Source organism: Falco rusticolus, chromosome 7, assembly GCF_015220075.1.
Source record: "Falco rusticolus isolate bFalRus1 chromosome 7, bFalRus1.pri, whole genome shotgun sequence".
Classification (NCBI taxonomy): Eukaryota; Metazoa; Chordata; class Aves; order Falconiformes; family Falconidae; genus Falco; species Falco rusticolus.
In genome coordinates, this window is record NC_051193.1 from 36,976,090 (window position 1) to 36,990,597 (window position 14,508).

The following is a 14,508-nucleotide window of genomic DNA, read 5'->3' on the forward strand; positions in this document are numbered from 1 at the left end:
GTAATTTTACTTTCTGGTGTAATTTTGTGTTGCAAGAGAATATATACTGTTAAAAGGCCAAATATGGTTAATGTACATTTAGAGTATTTTAAAACCAAAATATTACACTTTTCTGTCTTGAGAAAGTAAAACAGCCATAAAAGTCTTTCAGAAATTAAAAAAAATGATCTTGTAAAAACAGCCGTGTAGTCTCTAAAGCTTACTGTACAGCAATCTCTATTTTGAATTCTATTTTAATTCAGATGAGGTGTACGTGGTCTTGAAATCAAAATTCATTTACAAATAAACACACACTTTTTCATCCATTTTTCCTTATAATTTAGTATCTGAGTGTACCAATAACTTAATGCAGATGAGACAAAATAGAAAAAAGTGACAGAAAAGATCTAATGAATGTAATTATAATGATCCAAAATCTTAAAATGTATTTCTGTGTCATGCAGAGTCAGGAACAGCTTTGAACAACAAGAATTGTCAGTTATTAGACAAATTAAAAGTTAATAGAAATTCCAGGGGAAAAAAAAAAAACCACCTTGAAAATCCATTATAAAGAGTGCTATAAGCATTTATATCCTTATATCAATTAAGTGAAGCACTCAGCGTTCAAATTATTTTAAATTGCTTCCAATTACTAGCTCTCTTCAAGCATACTATGCAGAACATACTGCATACACATTGTGTTAACCAGTTTCAGAGAACATAAGCAGTTACAAAAAATTACTTGGGAAGAAAAGGGTAAATTTACACTGTAGAACTGTTTTTTACTGCTACAACTCAATCCTCTTATTTAGCCAGCCACGCAATAGTTCACCACTTTGTGATAGCAAATGACCGTGTATATCAAGTGCTCTTCAAGCAAGGCTTTTTTTTGTATGGCTTATCTGATCAGAGGAATGTTTTGTCACTGAAAGTCCATTGCTGCTTGTATGAATGATTCTTTTTCAATTAAACTGACCTGTTGTCGATTGCCATTTTCTTTAACAAATTTTGAGTAGTTGACTAAATGTTCCCTAACAAATGCCACCAAAGAGAAAAAAAATTCCTCCTCCTTAGAAAAGATGACCCCATACTTTCTGTTTTAAAAGAGCACTGAGATCATAAAGTGTTCCACTTCTGTTTACAGAGTACCATTACTCCCCTCTTCCAACACTTTTAAACTCAGCTAGATGATGTTGGAAAGTTACAGTATAGAAAGTTTCTTGCTGCAGTATAGTAAAATTCTGGCTGCAAAGCAATTGAAACGCTTGGGGTTTTTTTTCCCCGTAGCAGCAATCAGTATAATTGAGAGAAAGGAAAATGGGCAGCATTTGCCAAGCAAATTAAATAGGGGGTGGGAGCCCAAGCCAAACCATCCCCTCCTCCCATAATTTCAAAATACAATGAATAGTCTAAAGGACCTTTGTTTCTTTATCAAAATTTCAGTTACATCAAGTAATGCCTGACAGGATGTTTTCCTTTTTAGTAAGAACCTGAGGTGCAGGTTCACCGGAAGACTGGACCAATGCAAGTATGAGAATAAATGCAGCAGACAAGAACATACAAGATTACTTTAATCCATTTGACACAGAGGAAAACTAACCAGTCATAACTCAATAGTTTACAGAACGATCTCTTTTGTAATATATTGTTTGCAAAACAGCTTTTCAAGATAAACCAATTATGGCATCTCTGTATTTTCCATAATTTTGCACAATAACTTTTCAAACCGCAATAGAGTATATCTCCTATTGTAAGAAAAGGAAAAAGTACTTCATATCATACTTTTCAGAAAACCTTCTTTTAAAAAATAATTACTTGCACAAGAGAAAGGTTACAAATTTTAAAAGTACTTTTATTGTATGTCTTTCATAATACAATTAGTGAAATTGCTTTATTTCCATGATCAGTCAGACCTGTTTTCCCCACTTACACTTAACAAAACTAAAGTATTTAAACAGGAACATGTTAATCTTTTCTAAATACCTGGGGATTTGATTTGGCTAGATTTTCTATTTTAACCCATGCTTCTTCCCGTTCCTTCGATTTTAGCTTCTCTCTGGAAAAAAAAAAACAACCCACCACTTAGAAGCAAAAATGGCAAAAGCAACTTGGTGAATCTTGCATCACAACTTGTATACTTTTTAAAAACATGAATATATTCTTCTGGTAAGAATTCAACAGAATAAATTATTTAGCTATGGCTTTCAGCCTACTGCCCAAAATATCACTTACTGTTGACAGGATAATTTGCATCATATCAATATCCCATGATCACAAAGCAACATTTAAAGGGAAAAAACCCATGTTTTCTCATGAAAGCAACAAACTAGCTGATACCAGTTTATCTTTAATACTGTACATTATTAAAAGGATTAAAATTAAAACAAAGAAGTCTTGATCTATGTTGAAAATGTGTTTGTGTTTTCACTTTACAATATTTGAATTCTATATTGAAATATAAGAAACTAGTATCTGACCATAGAAAAAGGGCAGAGATACTTAGATTCTTACTGCCTGTCCAATGGCTTTAGGTAAAGTTTAAAGTAAAGAGCCCAGAGACATTTTGAATTGGACACCAATGGGGAAGTACCAATAAACACACACTCATTCAAGGGAGTCACAAGCCAAGAGGGATTACACAGGATGGTTTGGTCTGGTTTGTTGTGGTTGGGGTTTTTTTCGGGGTTTTTTTGGGGGTTGGGTTTTTTTTTTTTAAGTTTAAGTAGGAAAGGTTTGTTTCTTTATGTCTAATGTATACAAAATGTTAAAGTCGAGGGGTTTTCTCCTTCCTTTCTAACAGATAAATAACTTAATGTAGAGACTAGAGTGAACAGCTGTCTTTGAAAGGTGGTAGAATTTCAAAGGGCTTTGAGCTTAAAAGTGCTAAAAAAGCTGTCAGGCTTCACTGCATAGAGCAGATGATTCAAATGTAAAAAAAATGTTATATTCAAGCAATACACAATTTTCCTCCAACTCTCTATTAAATGAAGAACTCTAACCAGCCCCTTTTAAGTTCTTGTGTGGTGGTGGATTTTTTTGTTGTTGTTTTCTTATTATGTCACTCAGCACCCTGCCTGCCTTAGTTCACACTCAAAATGCCGCTGCCCACCCCCCTAACCCCAAAATACAGAAGAAAAGGTTGCTTTCCCATTTAAAAGGGATTCTACTTATTTGCTATGAGGCAAAACAAATTTACATAGTCTTTTTTTAAAAAGCCAATGTTCACATTTTGTTATCTACGAACACACATATTTAAAATTCATTATACTACAAGATCATTTCTACTTAAACTATATTAAGGAACTTCAAAACTTGTACAAATTCATCTACATTAAGAATGTGTACTACTTCCAGTATGCTGGTTCAAAACAGGTGTGTAATTTGAACCACTACTTGAAGGAATCCCTGTTCACTTTGAAATTAAAACTAAATTCAGATCCAGGTTATTTTCAGTACCCACTTTCTAATTATGCTCGCCAGCCCGTAAAATGAGAGCCAAGTCATTAATACTTTTGACTTCTCAATCTCCCTTTAGTATATTTAGAATATGAATATTCAAAAAAATTTATTTATAAAAATATTTTAACACTATAAAATGATAGTATTATAAAAAATAGAGGAACAGAATATAAGTGACTATGATCTGCGTTTTTGGGAACAAACCAGAAAAATCTGGAATTCAGAAAAATTCCAAACCCCTGCTGTGTTCACTGGCCTATGCAAGAATATACTAAACTCAGCGGGATTCTTCCAACAAATGAAGTACAAATGCCCCTGTATTACAATCAAGTAACAACTTTATTTTTGGTAATTTTTAGAAAAACACGCATATGTGCTAACACATAATGCAATGCTGAAAAATACTGGGAAAGTTTTGGGAAGAACTAAGTGACAACATGAAAGAAAATAACACTGGGTAAACAAAGCATGCTAAAATAAACAGGATGTAAACTAAACTGTTTAGCGAATCTTTTATACTGGCCTCCACGATCAGCAGTGTCCCTCTGAAAAAATTTAATTTTTAGGAAGCTGGTGACCCTCTGTAGTATTAGGTCAAAAACTACACAAAGCATCCTATTCTTGAGATTTTACAGTTCATATATAACAAGAAGTTTCACCAATTTGATTTTGAGACTGCTGTACTATTATCCAATGGGCAACTTCCCACTAAAGACACAGTAGGTTTTCAGAGCTAAAGCACTCTGAACAAATTATTCAAGAACAGACAGACACACTGACATGAAAACTTACTTCAGTTTTTCTGCTTTAAATTGCTGTGTGCAGTCATCGAACAGTTTTTGGTTCATCTCCATGAAGAGTTTCAGAGCATTGTATATCAAGCCATGTATTGTCCTATAAGTAAAACTTCTGGTTGAAACTCAGAGTACTTTAAACTTTGAAATCTATTTTTTCTGGTCAACAGTAGCCAATAGCCTACATAACTGGAAAATTACATCATTTCAGAATAAGTGGAAACAAAACTAGTTAGTGGAAGTTTCAGTTTACCCTCAAAAGGGCTAATACAAGTACTAAAATTACCAAATTTGAATGCAGTTTTTTTATTCTATAGTACTACTTGTCACTTACACTTTTGATGTTTGAACTTCATTTTTAATGTGTATCAATACAGGACTAGTTTTGAAATTTAGTAGCTGACACTAACCAAACTAGGGTTACTAGAGAAAATGCAAGATGACATTGAAGATCTTGAGATAAGTACCTTACTGGCAACTGACAGATTCAGGAAAAAAAAAAAATAGTTAGTGATTAAAAGGAGCCTAGGAAAGACCATTCATTCTGAAAACTGCCACACAGCAACAACACTCACTTCAACACAATTATGCCAGGACTCTAGAAAAGTGTTAGAAAAGTGAAGTGGAAAGCATCAGAAAAGTTAAAGAAAAATTAATCTGCCTGATGAAGAACTTTTACAAAATAATTTACAGTTCCAGACTGTAATCTATTGCTGATCATTAAATCCAATATGCAATCAGTTATACAATTACTTCGTATCGTACGTGTGAGTTACAAGTAAGAGTGCAGCTGTACTGGGTAGCATGACTTCTACTCAGAATAAAATGAATGCATGGCCTTGAAAGCCAGACAAAACCACCAACAGCAATCCACATTTACTATGTACAATTGCACCACTGAAACAGAATTTTATTACTGAGTACATTATTTGTTACTGTTTACACCCAGTGACAGTAACCAATCACTTTAACCTCCATTTCTTTTCCTGTGTTTAGTGGCAGATTGATTACTCATGCTTGGGCAACCCATCAGTCCTCAATTCATGGCCAGTGCTAGACTGTTGATACTTTCACTTTCCCAGCAGTTGCACAACTGCTCAAACAAAGAGGCACTTTACAATGGAACAGCCACAGAAAGGAGCTGACCAGGACTGTTTCCATGCATAAGTACTAAGTTATTGGGGGAAAAAAAAGTGAAAACAGTCAATGGAGAAAGAAGAGAAAACAATAAATGGGAGGAAAAACGGAAAGGAAAAAAATGACCTCATCTACAGCATATTCACTAGAATGTAGAAGAAAAGGAAATCAGCAAAGAGGTTAAAGATCAGAAATCAAAATTAAGTCTTTAGAAGTATCTGAACTACGATAAATGCCAAATTTGCTTCATATTAATAAAAAATCATGGATTAGATGCACTAAAACACTGCTGCTTGTTTAATGAAAAAAGGAACAACTATCTCCTTCAATTCTTAGTATTTCCTACAAATTTTGACACTCCTTACCCAGCAACTTTAATGTCACAGAATAAACAGCTCAACAAATTGTTGTAACTAGCAATCAAAGATGTGAGCCACTTTTAAGCCTAAAACTAGACGTAAGTGAAGTAGCAGAATTTTATTTGTAGAAGTGTTTCTTACTTGTTCCAATGCGTCTTTGAATTCCGGTACAAGGATGGAAACATGATGGGTAAAATCTTTGCTGCATTATCACTAATTAAACTCATAATATATTCATTATTCCAGTAGTATAATGCTCGCTCTGCAACCTAAGATGACATGAAAAAAGAAAACACTTATTCAGAAAATCTCTTAAAGAGCAAATAATTGAAATGTTTGTCAAATACAGAATCATAGAATCACTTAGGTTGGAAAAGACCCTTACATCAAGTCCAACCGTTACCCCAGCACTGTCAAGTCCATCACTAAACCATTTCCCTAAGCATTGTATCTACATGTCTTTTAAACATTTCCACGAACAGTGATTCCAGCACTTCCCTGGATAGCCTGTGTCAGTGCTTGACCACCCTTTCAGTGAAGAAATGTTTGCTGATATTCCATCTAAATTCCCCCTGACCCAACTTCACACTGTTTCATCTTGTTCTATTGCTTGTTACTTGGGAGAAGGAACCAAACCTCACCTGTCTACTACCTCCTTCCAGGTAGTTGCAGAGAGCAATAAGGTCCCCCCTGAGCCTCCTCCTCTCCAGGCTAAACACCCCCAGTTCCTCAGCTGCTCCTCACAGGACTTGTGCTCTGGGCCTTTCACCAGCCTCGTTGCCCTTCCCTGGACACGCTCCAGCACCTCTGTGTCCCTCTTGTACGGAGGGGCTCAAAACTGAACACAGTATTCAAGGTGTGGCCTCATCAGTAAGGTAAGAAAAGTTTCAGCTCTAGGTTTGGAATTTTTCTAGTGCAAATGGCAGTCATGGAGCTGACTGAAAGAGATATGGAAAAATTTTTCTTTGATAGGGACATGATTCAAACTGTAACCTATGAACGCTGAAATTCAAGCAAAACGTTCTCCCAAAGAAAAGAGTATTTGTAGAACTCTGTTACAATCAGTGAATGGAAACATTACGTACCAAAAGAGTTCAGGTACTTCTGAGAACAGCAAGCTTTTAAGCTTTTATGTTAAGCATAACGCTGAAGTCAATCACCCAATACGGATACATGTACAGCATTCTTAAAAGAAACAATAAAGCTAACATTTGGTTCCCTAACATTTGACACAGAATTGAGGACTTTTTTTTGTGCAACAAATACAATTCATCATGGTGAGTAATAGCATGTCTTTAACATTAACAAGTCTGCTTTATAAAAATCCTCGTATTAGCGTACATTCAGTAAGTACAGACCTGAAAGTGTGGACTGGACACGCATTTGGCTAGCTGTCTGAAAAGAGGCTCCATAACTTTTACAAATTCAGATGGTTCAATAACATCTAAAATTTCTTCTAGTTCATTTAAAAACATGACTTCTTTTGGACTGTGAGTCTTTGGCCAGTATTTCAGCAGTGCCATTACAACCTGTAGAGACAAAGTGAACATAATCTTCATGATAATTTGACTTTACTTTGCATTAAATTGTAAGTCATTAAGAACTCTGGTATTTTAAACAGAACACAAAACTCAGATTTCTTTTCCCATGTGACAGCAGTGATCAGATATGGTTCATTGTCACAGAAATAACTGCTAGTAGGTCTAAAAACACTTCTTCAGAAAACAAAGTCATACACGTAAAAGACATATTCAAAAATAACAATCAGAAGACTACAGAAAGTAACCTGACATCTAACTTAACATGATCAAAGTGCAAATTTCCTACTATACTATCTGCTACTTCAGTGGTCACAGCTTTCAATCTCTAATTTCTTGGAGGCATACTCCAAAGCTCAAGAAATTTTATATCATATTTAAAAAAGAAATTTGTTCTAAATACTCAAATTGACAGGTAACCAACTATTCTAAGCATGCTGCTCTTAAACAGTGAGTTTTATTTAATTGACTGTATTACTATTTTCACAGCCTTAACTTTATTCATGATTATCATTTACCTCGCTTGCTGAAGCAGTTTTTGCCTAGCAAACCATGAATGCTCGAAAGATGGGGGGGCAGAGGTGGGGTTGGGGGTGGGATCCATGAAAATCTCATCTACTGAATATATAAGTTGAAGAATATAACTCTGAAAAGTGATACTAGTCTAGCAGTTAAATATATCCAGACATTATATTTATTAGTGGAGTTACCAATTATATCATAATTTATTCAAGAATCTTCAAAAATGCACAATGTTATATTGAAGGAGTAACAACTCTTGTGCTGTTAGCAATTCTGATTTAAGGAAAATGCGAGTAGACACAAATGTTTTTGTTATGAAAGGATGATGATTTTTTCCCCAAAGATGTCAGTTTTAAAACCACAGTGTAAGATTTTTTTTTAAAAAAAATATAAAAACTGTTTTCCATCTGTGGCAATTTGGTGCCAAACAGTATTCAAATAGGAAGACATTTTCCTTCATGACATTTAAAACATGTTAAATACTTAAAAATTACTACCATAGCATTCAATCTTAAATGTAGGTATTTTTGATGAGAAATGAATACAACCTTGAACATATAAATTTATAAATGCTTTTTTTCATCATTAAAGATTCAAAAGCCACATAAAAACCAAAAATATGACAGCGTCTGTCTAATCTTAGATTAAGAACTGGAGAAAAAACAAAACAAAAAACCAACGACAAAACAGTACAGACTCCCTGAAAAAACTCTTTAAGATAAAGTTTGTATTTGTCTTTTTGTGTAGTTTAAAAGTTAAAACAGACCACTAGCCTTTCTCTCAGAGAATAATTTTTCTCTCTCATATATGAAAAAAAGCAGTCTTTTTGTTTTCTATAAAAATGTCCTCCATTTCAGAAGTCCAGCTTTTTATCTTTAAAAAGTATATGCAATATTTAATATTGCATGTTGACAAGACAATGCAGTAAGAAATCAGTGCATCTTTCATGTATGTATTATTTAATCATGAAAGACGACACTGTGTCCTCAATGAAGCCTTGGGAGATTTACACAGATTTTTTTTAATAAGATGTCAGAAAGTCTCATATGACAATTATAAGGGGAAACAAAGCATTTTATTTTGCAATGACCAGAATTTTTGAAGGGGAACATAGTACTTCAGTGATGCATGTGCTAAGTTTTTAAAGAATGTTGTAATCATGTACTAATTTGGGATCAAAAAGGGAAGCAGAGCTGGATGCATATTAGTTCAGATTTGTACTAGGAAATATGTGACATAGCTGATGTCTGAAAGAAAGCTAAGATTTCAAGATCTCATATAGCACAAATGACAGAATGTCTGAGATTTGATATTTTAACAAGTATTAAAAGCTCCAAGTGGAAGAGAGTTCTTGCTCAGCTGCATACTTACTTTCTTTCCATTTCCAAGAATTCCAGTTTCCATTTTACAACACAAACAGTTATAATCTAATAATGTGCACTTTTGTTAGTAGCAATTTACTTAGTGATTAAACATATTAGTTTTTACCTACTTAATATTGGGTGTAATGAGGCAAACCGCTATATACTATTGAGGATAATTAAAAGCATTCATCTGTACAATTATGTGCAGCCAGATCAAGGTCTGGTTTTGTCTATGGTCCAAACTTGGTAGACAAGAACAGGATCTGACTCAAAAGCCTTGCATCAGTAGGTAGCTCTGTCTGCCAGAAATCTGTGTTCCATCATAAGATCAGTCTCTGAACAGAGCACAGTTCAGGCAAGCTAATTTCTGACTAAACTGCTTCTGGATCAACCATCTCATATCCAGTCAGGCAGAACAAAATAAGCAGAATAAACTCTGGTCTGTCTGTAAGAGGTATATTCTTAACGTTTTAATTAATTTTGGACATTCCAAAAACTCTTGGATAAACTGAATTTGATACATCAAAATGGTTAAACATTCGTCTCTTCCTAACAATTATATATAAATACTTTGTTCCCAAAACCTCCTTAAACAGTCTACAGATGAAAGGGATATTAATATTCCAAAACACATAATAATAACACAATAAACTTACTGGTTCTGTAAGCGTGCTGTCCTTTTCTAAAAACTGAACTACACAGTATGCCAGCTACAGTAAAAGAAAAAGATTTTTATTAATGCTCACTGTGAAACTGAACACACTTTGAAATCACTAGCACAAGTGGAGAACATTACTTAATTCAAATAAAAACACAACAGTTTTTCTGTGATTGTACAAAAATTATATGGCAGACAATTTAAAACAACAAAAGGGTAAATACGCTTTACCAATTTTTTCCAACCTTTGCAAGTCTGTCCCCACCTTTTTCTGGGTTATAATATAGACAAACACATAATTTGATGTTTTATTTTTAGACCTAGTACTTTGCATTTCAGCATACTTCATCTTTTCAAATACAGAATTAAAAATAATTTTAACATCATTATAAACAAATCATATTAACATCATATAAACAAAAAATAAACATTAACATTTTGGTGTCCCATGCTGATTTAATAAGTATTTTCTGTTTCATAACCTAAGTTAGTTATGAATGCATCCAACAGTTTTAAGTCTTAGGATTTTCTATATATGAGAACTCAGGATACCTAAGCGTATCCGTGCAAAGCTGACGCAAGCCGAGGCTGAATTACGGTATTTACCATTTCTGAGAATGAGACAGTCTGTCTAAAACATGAACTATTACATTCCCTCCACTCGACAGGCCCATAGTCCTAAAGTGGGAGGATCACTGCACACCTCATGACCTGTTTAACTATTTTTCCGATGTCTCTCCGTTTAGGGAAGTTCAGCTGATGAGCCCAATTCCTCTCTTGTTTTTGATGATTGCTACCAAAAATGTCCCCAGGTAATCTGAGGAATGTACACAGACTTACACCTAGTGTTCTTCACTGTTCTAAAGCAAATTTGAATTGAATATAGAAACTAGCTTTCTTCATGTATATCTAGATTTGGCAGCAAATCCTTCTGAATATCTGCCACTGCTTCAATCTGAATTGTTGTGGTTTTACTCTGCTGTTTCACACACTAAGTTCACTTGAAGTGCTTTCCTATTTTATTCAGCAGGACATGAGAGGCATCCCTATGTCACGATCTTCTTTTTACTGATAGTAATGAGGAATGTAAATCACCTAAAGGTTTTGGAGAATTAGTTTGTGAATTAAGGAAATAGAGCAACCTGTCTCAGGTAGGTAGGAAGAAAAGGTGGCAATCAAAAGGTGGCAATCACAGATGTCTGCACTAATTGAGATTATAAGAAAGGTCTGATTAGCCACAATCTGATTATGTTTATAACATTAGAAAAAAAAATAAATCTTCTGAAATGGGAGCAACTCTAGCCTACAGCTTCAACAGGAACTGTTATGAGTCCCAGCAGGCAAGATCCAAATCAAATGCTTATAAGCATCTGTCCTCATTTCAGGTGGGATAGAGCTGATATTCTTCCTAGTAGCTGGTACAGTGGTAGAGAACTGTAATTATACAAATGGTGCTCTTAACACAAGTTGTTATTATTTGAAGAAATGCTACTGAAAATTTGGGAGTACTTGAACTTACGTAGAAAAACTTACAAATTAAAAAGCAAAGCTGTGTAACAACCTCAGAGAAAATTTCAGCACATCACAATAATACTGTATTTTCTCCAATATTGCATTATTTCCCACTCCTCTAGGAATTCTGAATGCAACTAAAGTCAGCAGAGAAAAGATACAGCTGGTTTAAAAGTACCATACTCTAAAAAAGATCTACTGAATTGAATAATGATGTCCCTATAAATGCTCAATTCCTTTCAAAACATCAACAGTTTTAAGAAACTGAATTCAGCTGATATTCTCCATGTAGTTTAGAAAAACTGTTTATAGACAACATTCATTAAGACCATAATTTTCTGCAATTTTTGTGTATCTAAACATTACAGACAAGAACAAGATAAACAAAAAATGTTTTGTGCGGATAAATATCATGAAGTCTCACATTAACAAACTACTTCACGTGTTTCATCTATAAACAATACAGAGTGCTTTAAAAAAATATTTATTTATGCACACACACATTTATTTTCAAATTATTTTTCCCCCCTCAACAAATGAAGCATTATACGCACATATATTAAGCAGTTTCCCCAATGTCAGTTAGCAGGGGAAATGAAGCTTATAACAGAACCCACATCGGAACAACCAGAGTCCCTCTGACCTCTCAAGACAAACTTCCTTTAACACTAGTATGAAAAGTACCAAACAAAACCTACCTGTGGATGGTAGACACTGAGTGATTTCACTTTGTGCAATGGTAACAAAACCTTCAATAGGAATATTTTGTGCTCTTCTTTTAATGGTAAGGCAAATCCATTAATTATGCTGCCATGGAAAGATTTAAAAAGAAAAACCCGTAATTATACAAAATCTGCACAACTGTATAGGATATACCAAAATCTTTATTTTCAGCACTGTTTTTTTCCCCAATCTCCTGGAGAACATGATTCAACACAAAAATTTACAAATTAAGGATGCACCAGAGACTATTTAATTTTTGATCCAGTTCTCTAAAGATTAAAAATTAACAAAATAGTCAAATCAACCTCGGCCCATCCCTCACCCAAATCTTTCGCTGGTCCTAAGTTCTTCTTTCAAGCAACATATATGACTATACCGACACTTCGGATTCCATTCGCTATGAACTATTCACTGTCCTCAGAGCTTTTAATACATGCTTCTCCCAGTTTCTTCATGGTATTAAAGAACGAACCAAAGACTGGATGTGGAAGAGAGAAATCCAGCACAGCAGACAAGTGAAAACATGCCTTTTACTACAATGTTACTATTTCTGCAAGACCCTAGCATGTAACAAAACAGCACTCCAGCACATGACATCCCAGTTACAGGTGAGTGCACATGTGGCTCAGTACTGGGTCAACAGCACCTTTACCTAAGAACACACTACTAGAACAGCAGTTTGCATTCCCTCACTTTGCTAGCATTAACATCAGTTAAAACTTCCAGAACCCAACTGCCTACTTACTATTTTAAATCCTGTTTTATTTATTCTAATGTTTTTCTCTTCACCCACAAGAACAGAAGGTACCCAGGCAAAAGGAACCTAACAAACCTACCTTAAAAAACCCCATACACATTAAAAAGTTCAAAGTTTCATATATTTCAGAGCTCAGAAATCAGATGATGACCCAGAATTTAAGCTTACTAAATAACACTTGTTCACCCTTGCTAAAAAATGCTTAAAATAATTTCTATTAGTAATGACTGTAGAAGTATTTTGAGGATATGAGGCTATTCCTCGTTAAGTCTTTCGGTGCATAATATCAAATCCCCATTTCTACATTAACATTTCTATAGTGTTCTTTCCACAACTTCCACATGCTCAACAGATATCTTTTAATTTCATTTAAAAAACCCAAAAAGTTTCTCCAAGATGTTTTAAGGGTTAAGCACAAAAAGGAGCAGAATTATAGGGCAAGTTTGGCCTTGATTGAGTGGGAAAAAATTCTGCAATCCTGTCAAGAGATGTTTGTCAGAAAAAAAACGTAACCTCATTAGTAGTTCCTACTGTAAGTGTTCATATGTACAGTGCTGTACAGCATTTAGAAAAGGAAAAGAATGAAATCCAGTACTTTAGCAGGAAATTCCATTCCTCTTTACTTCTGACAAGTCAAAATCCAGGAACCCAACTGAAAACTGTTACTCCTAAGAAGCTCTCTGTCAACAGCATGCCATGTGAAACTCCTTAATGGACTGGAAGAACAACCAATACAGAACAGTTACAGTTTGGAAGCCTCATTTAGCTACTGGAAATTTTGATTTGGAAGCCTGAGGGAAAAAAAACCCAAACTTATCTTTTATATTTGTACACTTAAAGCTAATCTAAGAAAACCAAGAATGAAAGAGCCGGTGACTTTAAGTAACAGTTTTGTAGATTTAGCTTGGTATTCTAGTATCTAAGCTTTATGCAGTCTTCAGTATATCTTGATGAGTATTACTTGATTATAGTATGTTGAAGTTATAATGGATATGTAACTCCTTTCATAATTGAACATTTCATTGAAAATTAAAGAACTGTTCTGGACAGACACGTAGATCTAGAAAATTTTAAAACATTTTTCCAGTTTCAACACTATTCCGGGCTGAATTAGGAACAGTGTTGTCAGTAGGTTGAGGGAGGCGATGCTTCACCTCTGCTCAGCCCTGGTGAGACACATGTGGAGTGCTGGGTCCAGTTCTGGGCTCCCCAGGACAAGAAGGATGTGGACACACTGGAGGGAGTCCAGCAAAGTGCCAGGAAGATAAAGAAAGGGCTGGAGCATCTGACATACAAAGAAAGGCTGAGAAAGCTGTTTAGCCTGGAGAAGGTTCAGGGGGATCTTACCCATGTGGACAAATACCTGAAGAGCTGGCATGAAGAAGAGAGTCAGACTCTTCTCAGTGGTGCCCAGTCAAAGGGCAAGAAGCAACGGGCACAAATTGCAACACAGGAAACTTCATTCAAACATAAGAAAAAAACCCTTCTATTTTGAGTGTGGTCAAATGTGGAAACTCGTTGCCCAGAGACATTGTGGGGTCTCCATCCTTGGAGATATCCAAAGCCTGACCACAGACAAGCCTAAGCAACCTGCTCTCACTGACCTGGTATTTTTACGTGCAAAGATATGGAAACACCATAGAGTAAACCTAACTTAGCTTTTAAAGTGTATTAATGTATAAAAATCCCAAAGCTTGCACATGGAT

General features: G+C 34.9%; 1 protein-coding gene across 3 annotated transcripts in view; it reads right to left on the bottom strand.

Moving 5' to 3' along the window:
- Nucleotides 1-14,508, bottom strand: part of PPP2R5C (protein phosphatase 2 regulatory subunit B'gamma) — an 88,925-nt gene that overhangs the window by 6,655 nt on the left and 67,762 nt on the right. For all 3 annotated transcript variants that reach the window (XM_037393448.1, XM_037393451.1, XM_037393450.1), the window contains 6 exons: nucleotides 12,021-12,129; nucleotides 9,809-9,862; nucleotides 7,087-7,257; nucleotides 5,870-5,997; nucleotides 4,231-4,332; nucleotides 1,963-2,035 (listed from right to left, as the gene is read on the bottom strand). In XM_037393448.1, the coding sequence (XP_037249345.1) occupies nucleotides 1,963-2,035; nucleotides 4,231-4,332; nucleotides 5,870-5,997; nucleotides 7,087-7,257; nucleotides 9,809-9,862; nucleotides 12,021-12,129 (637 nt within the window). The remainder of the gene's footprint in view (nucleotides 1-1,962; nucleotides 2,036-4,230; nucleotides 4,333-5,869; nucleotides 5,998-7,086; nucleotides 7,258-9,808; nucleotides 9,863-12,020; nucleotides 12,130-14,508) is intronic.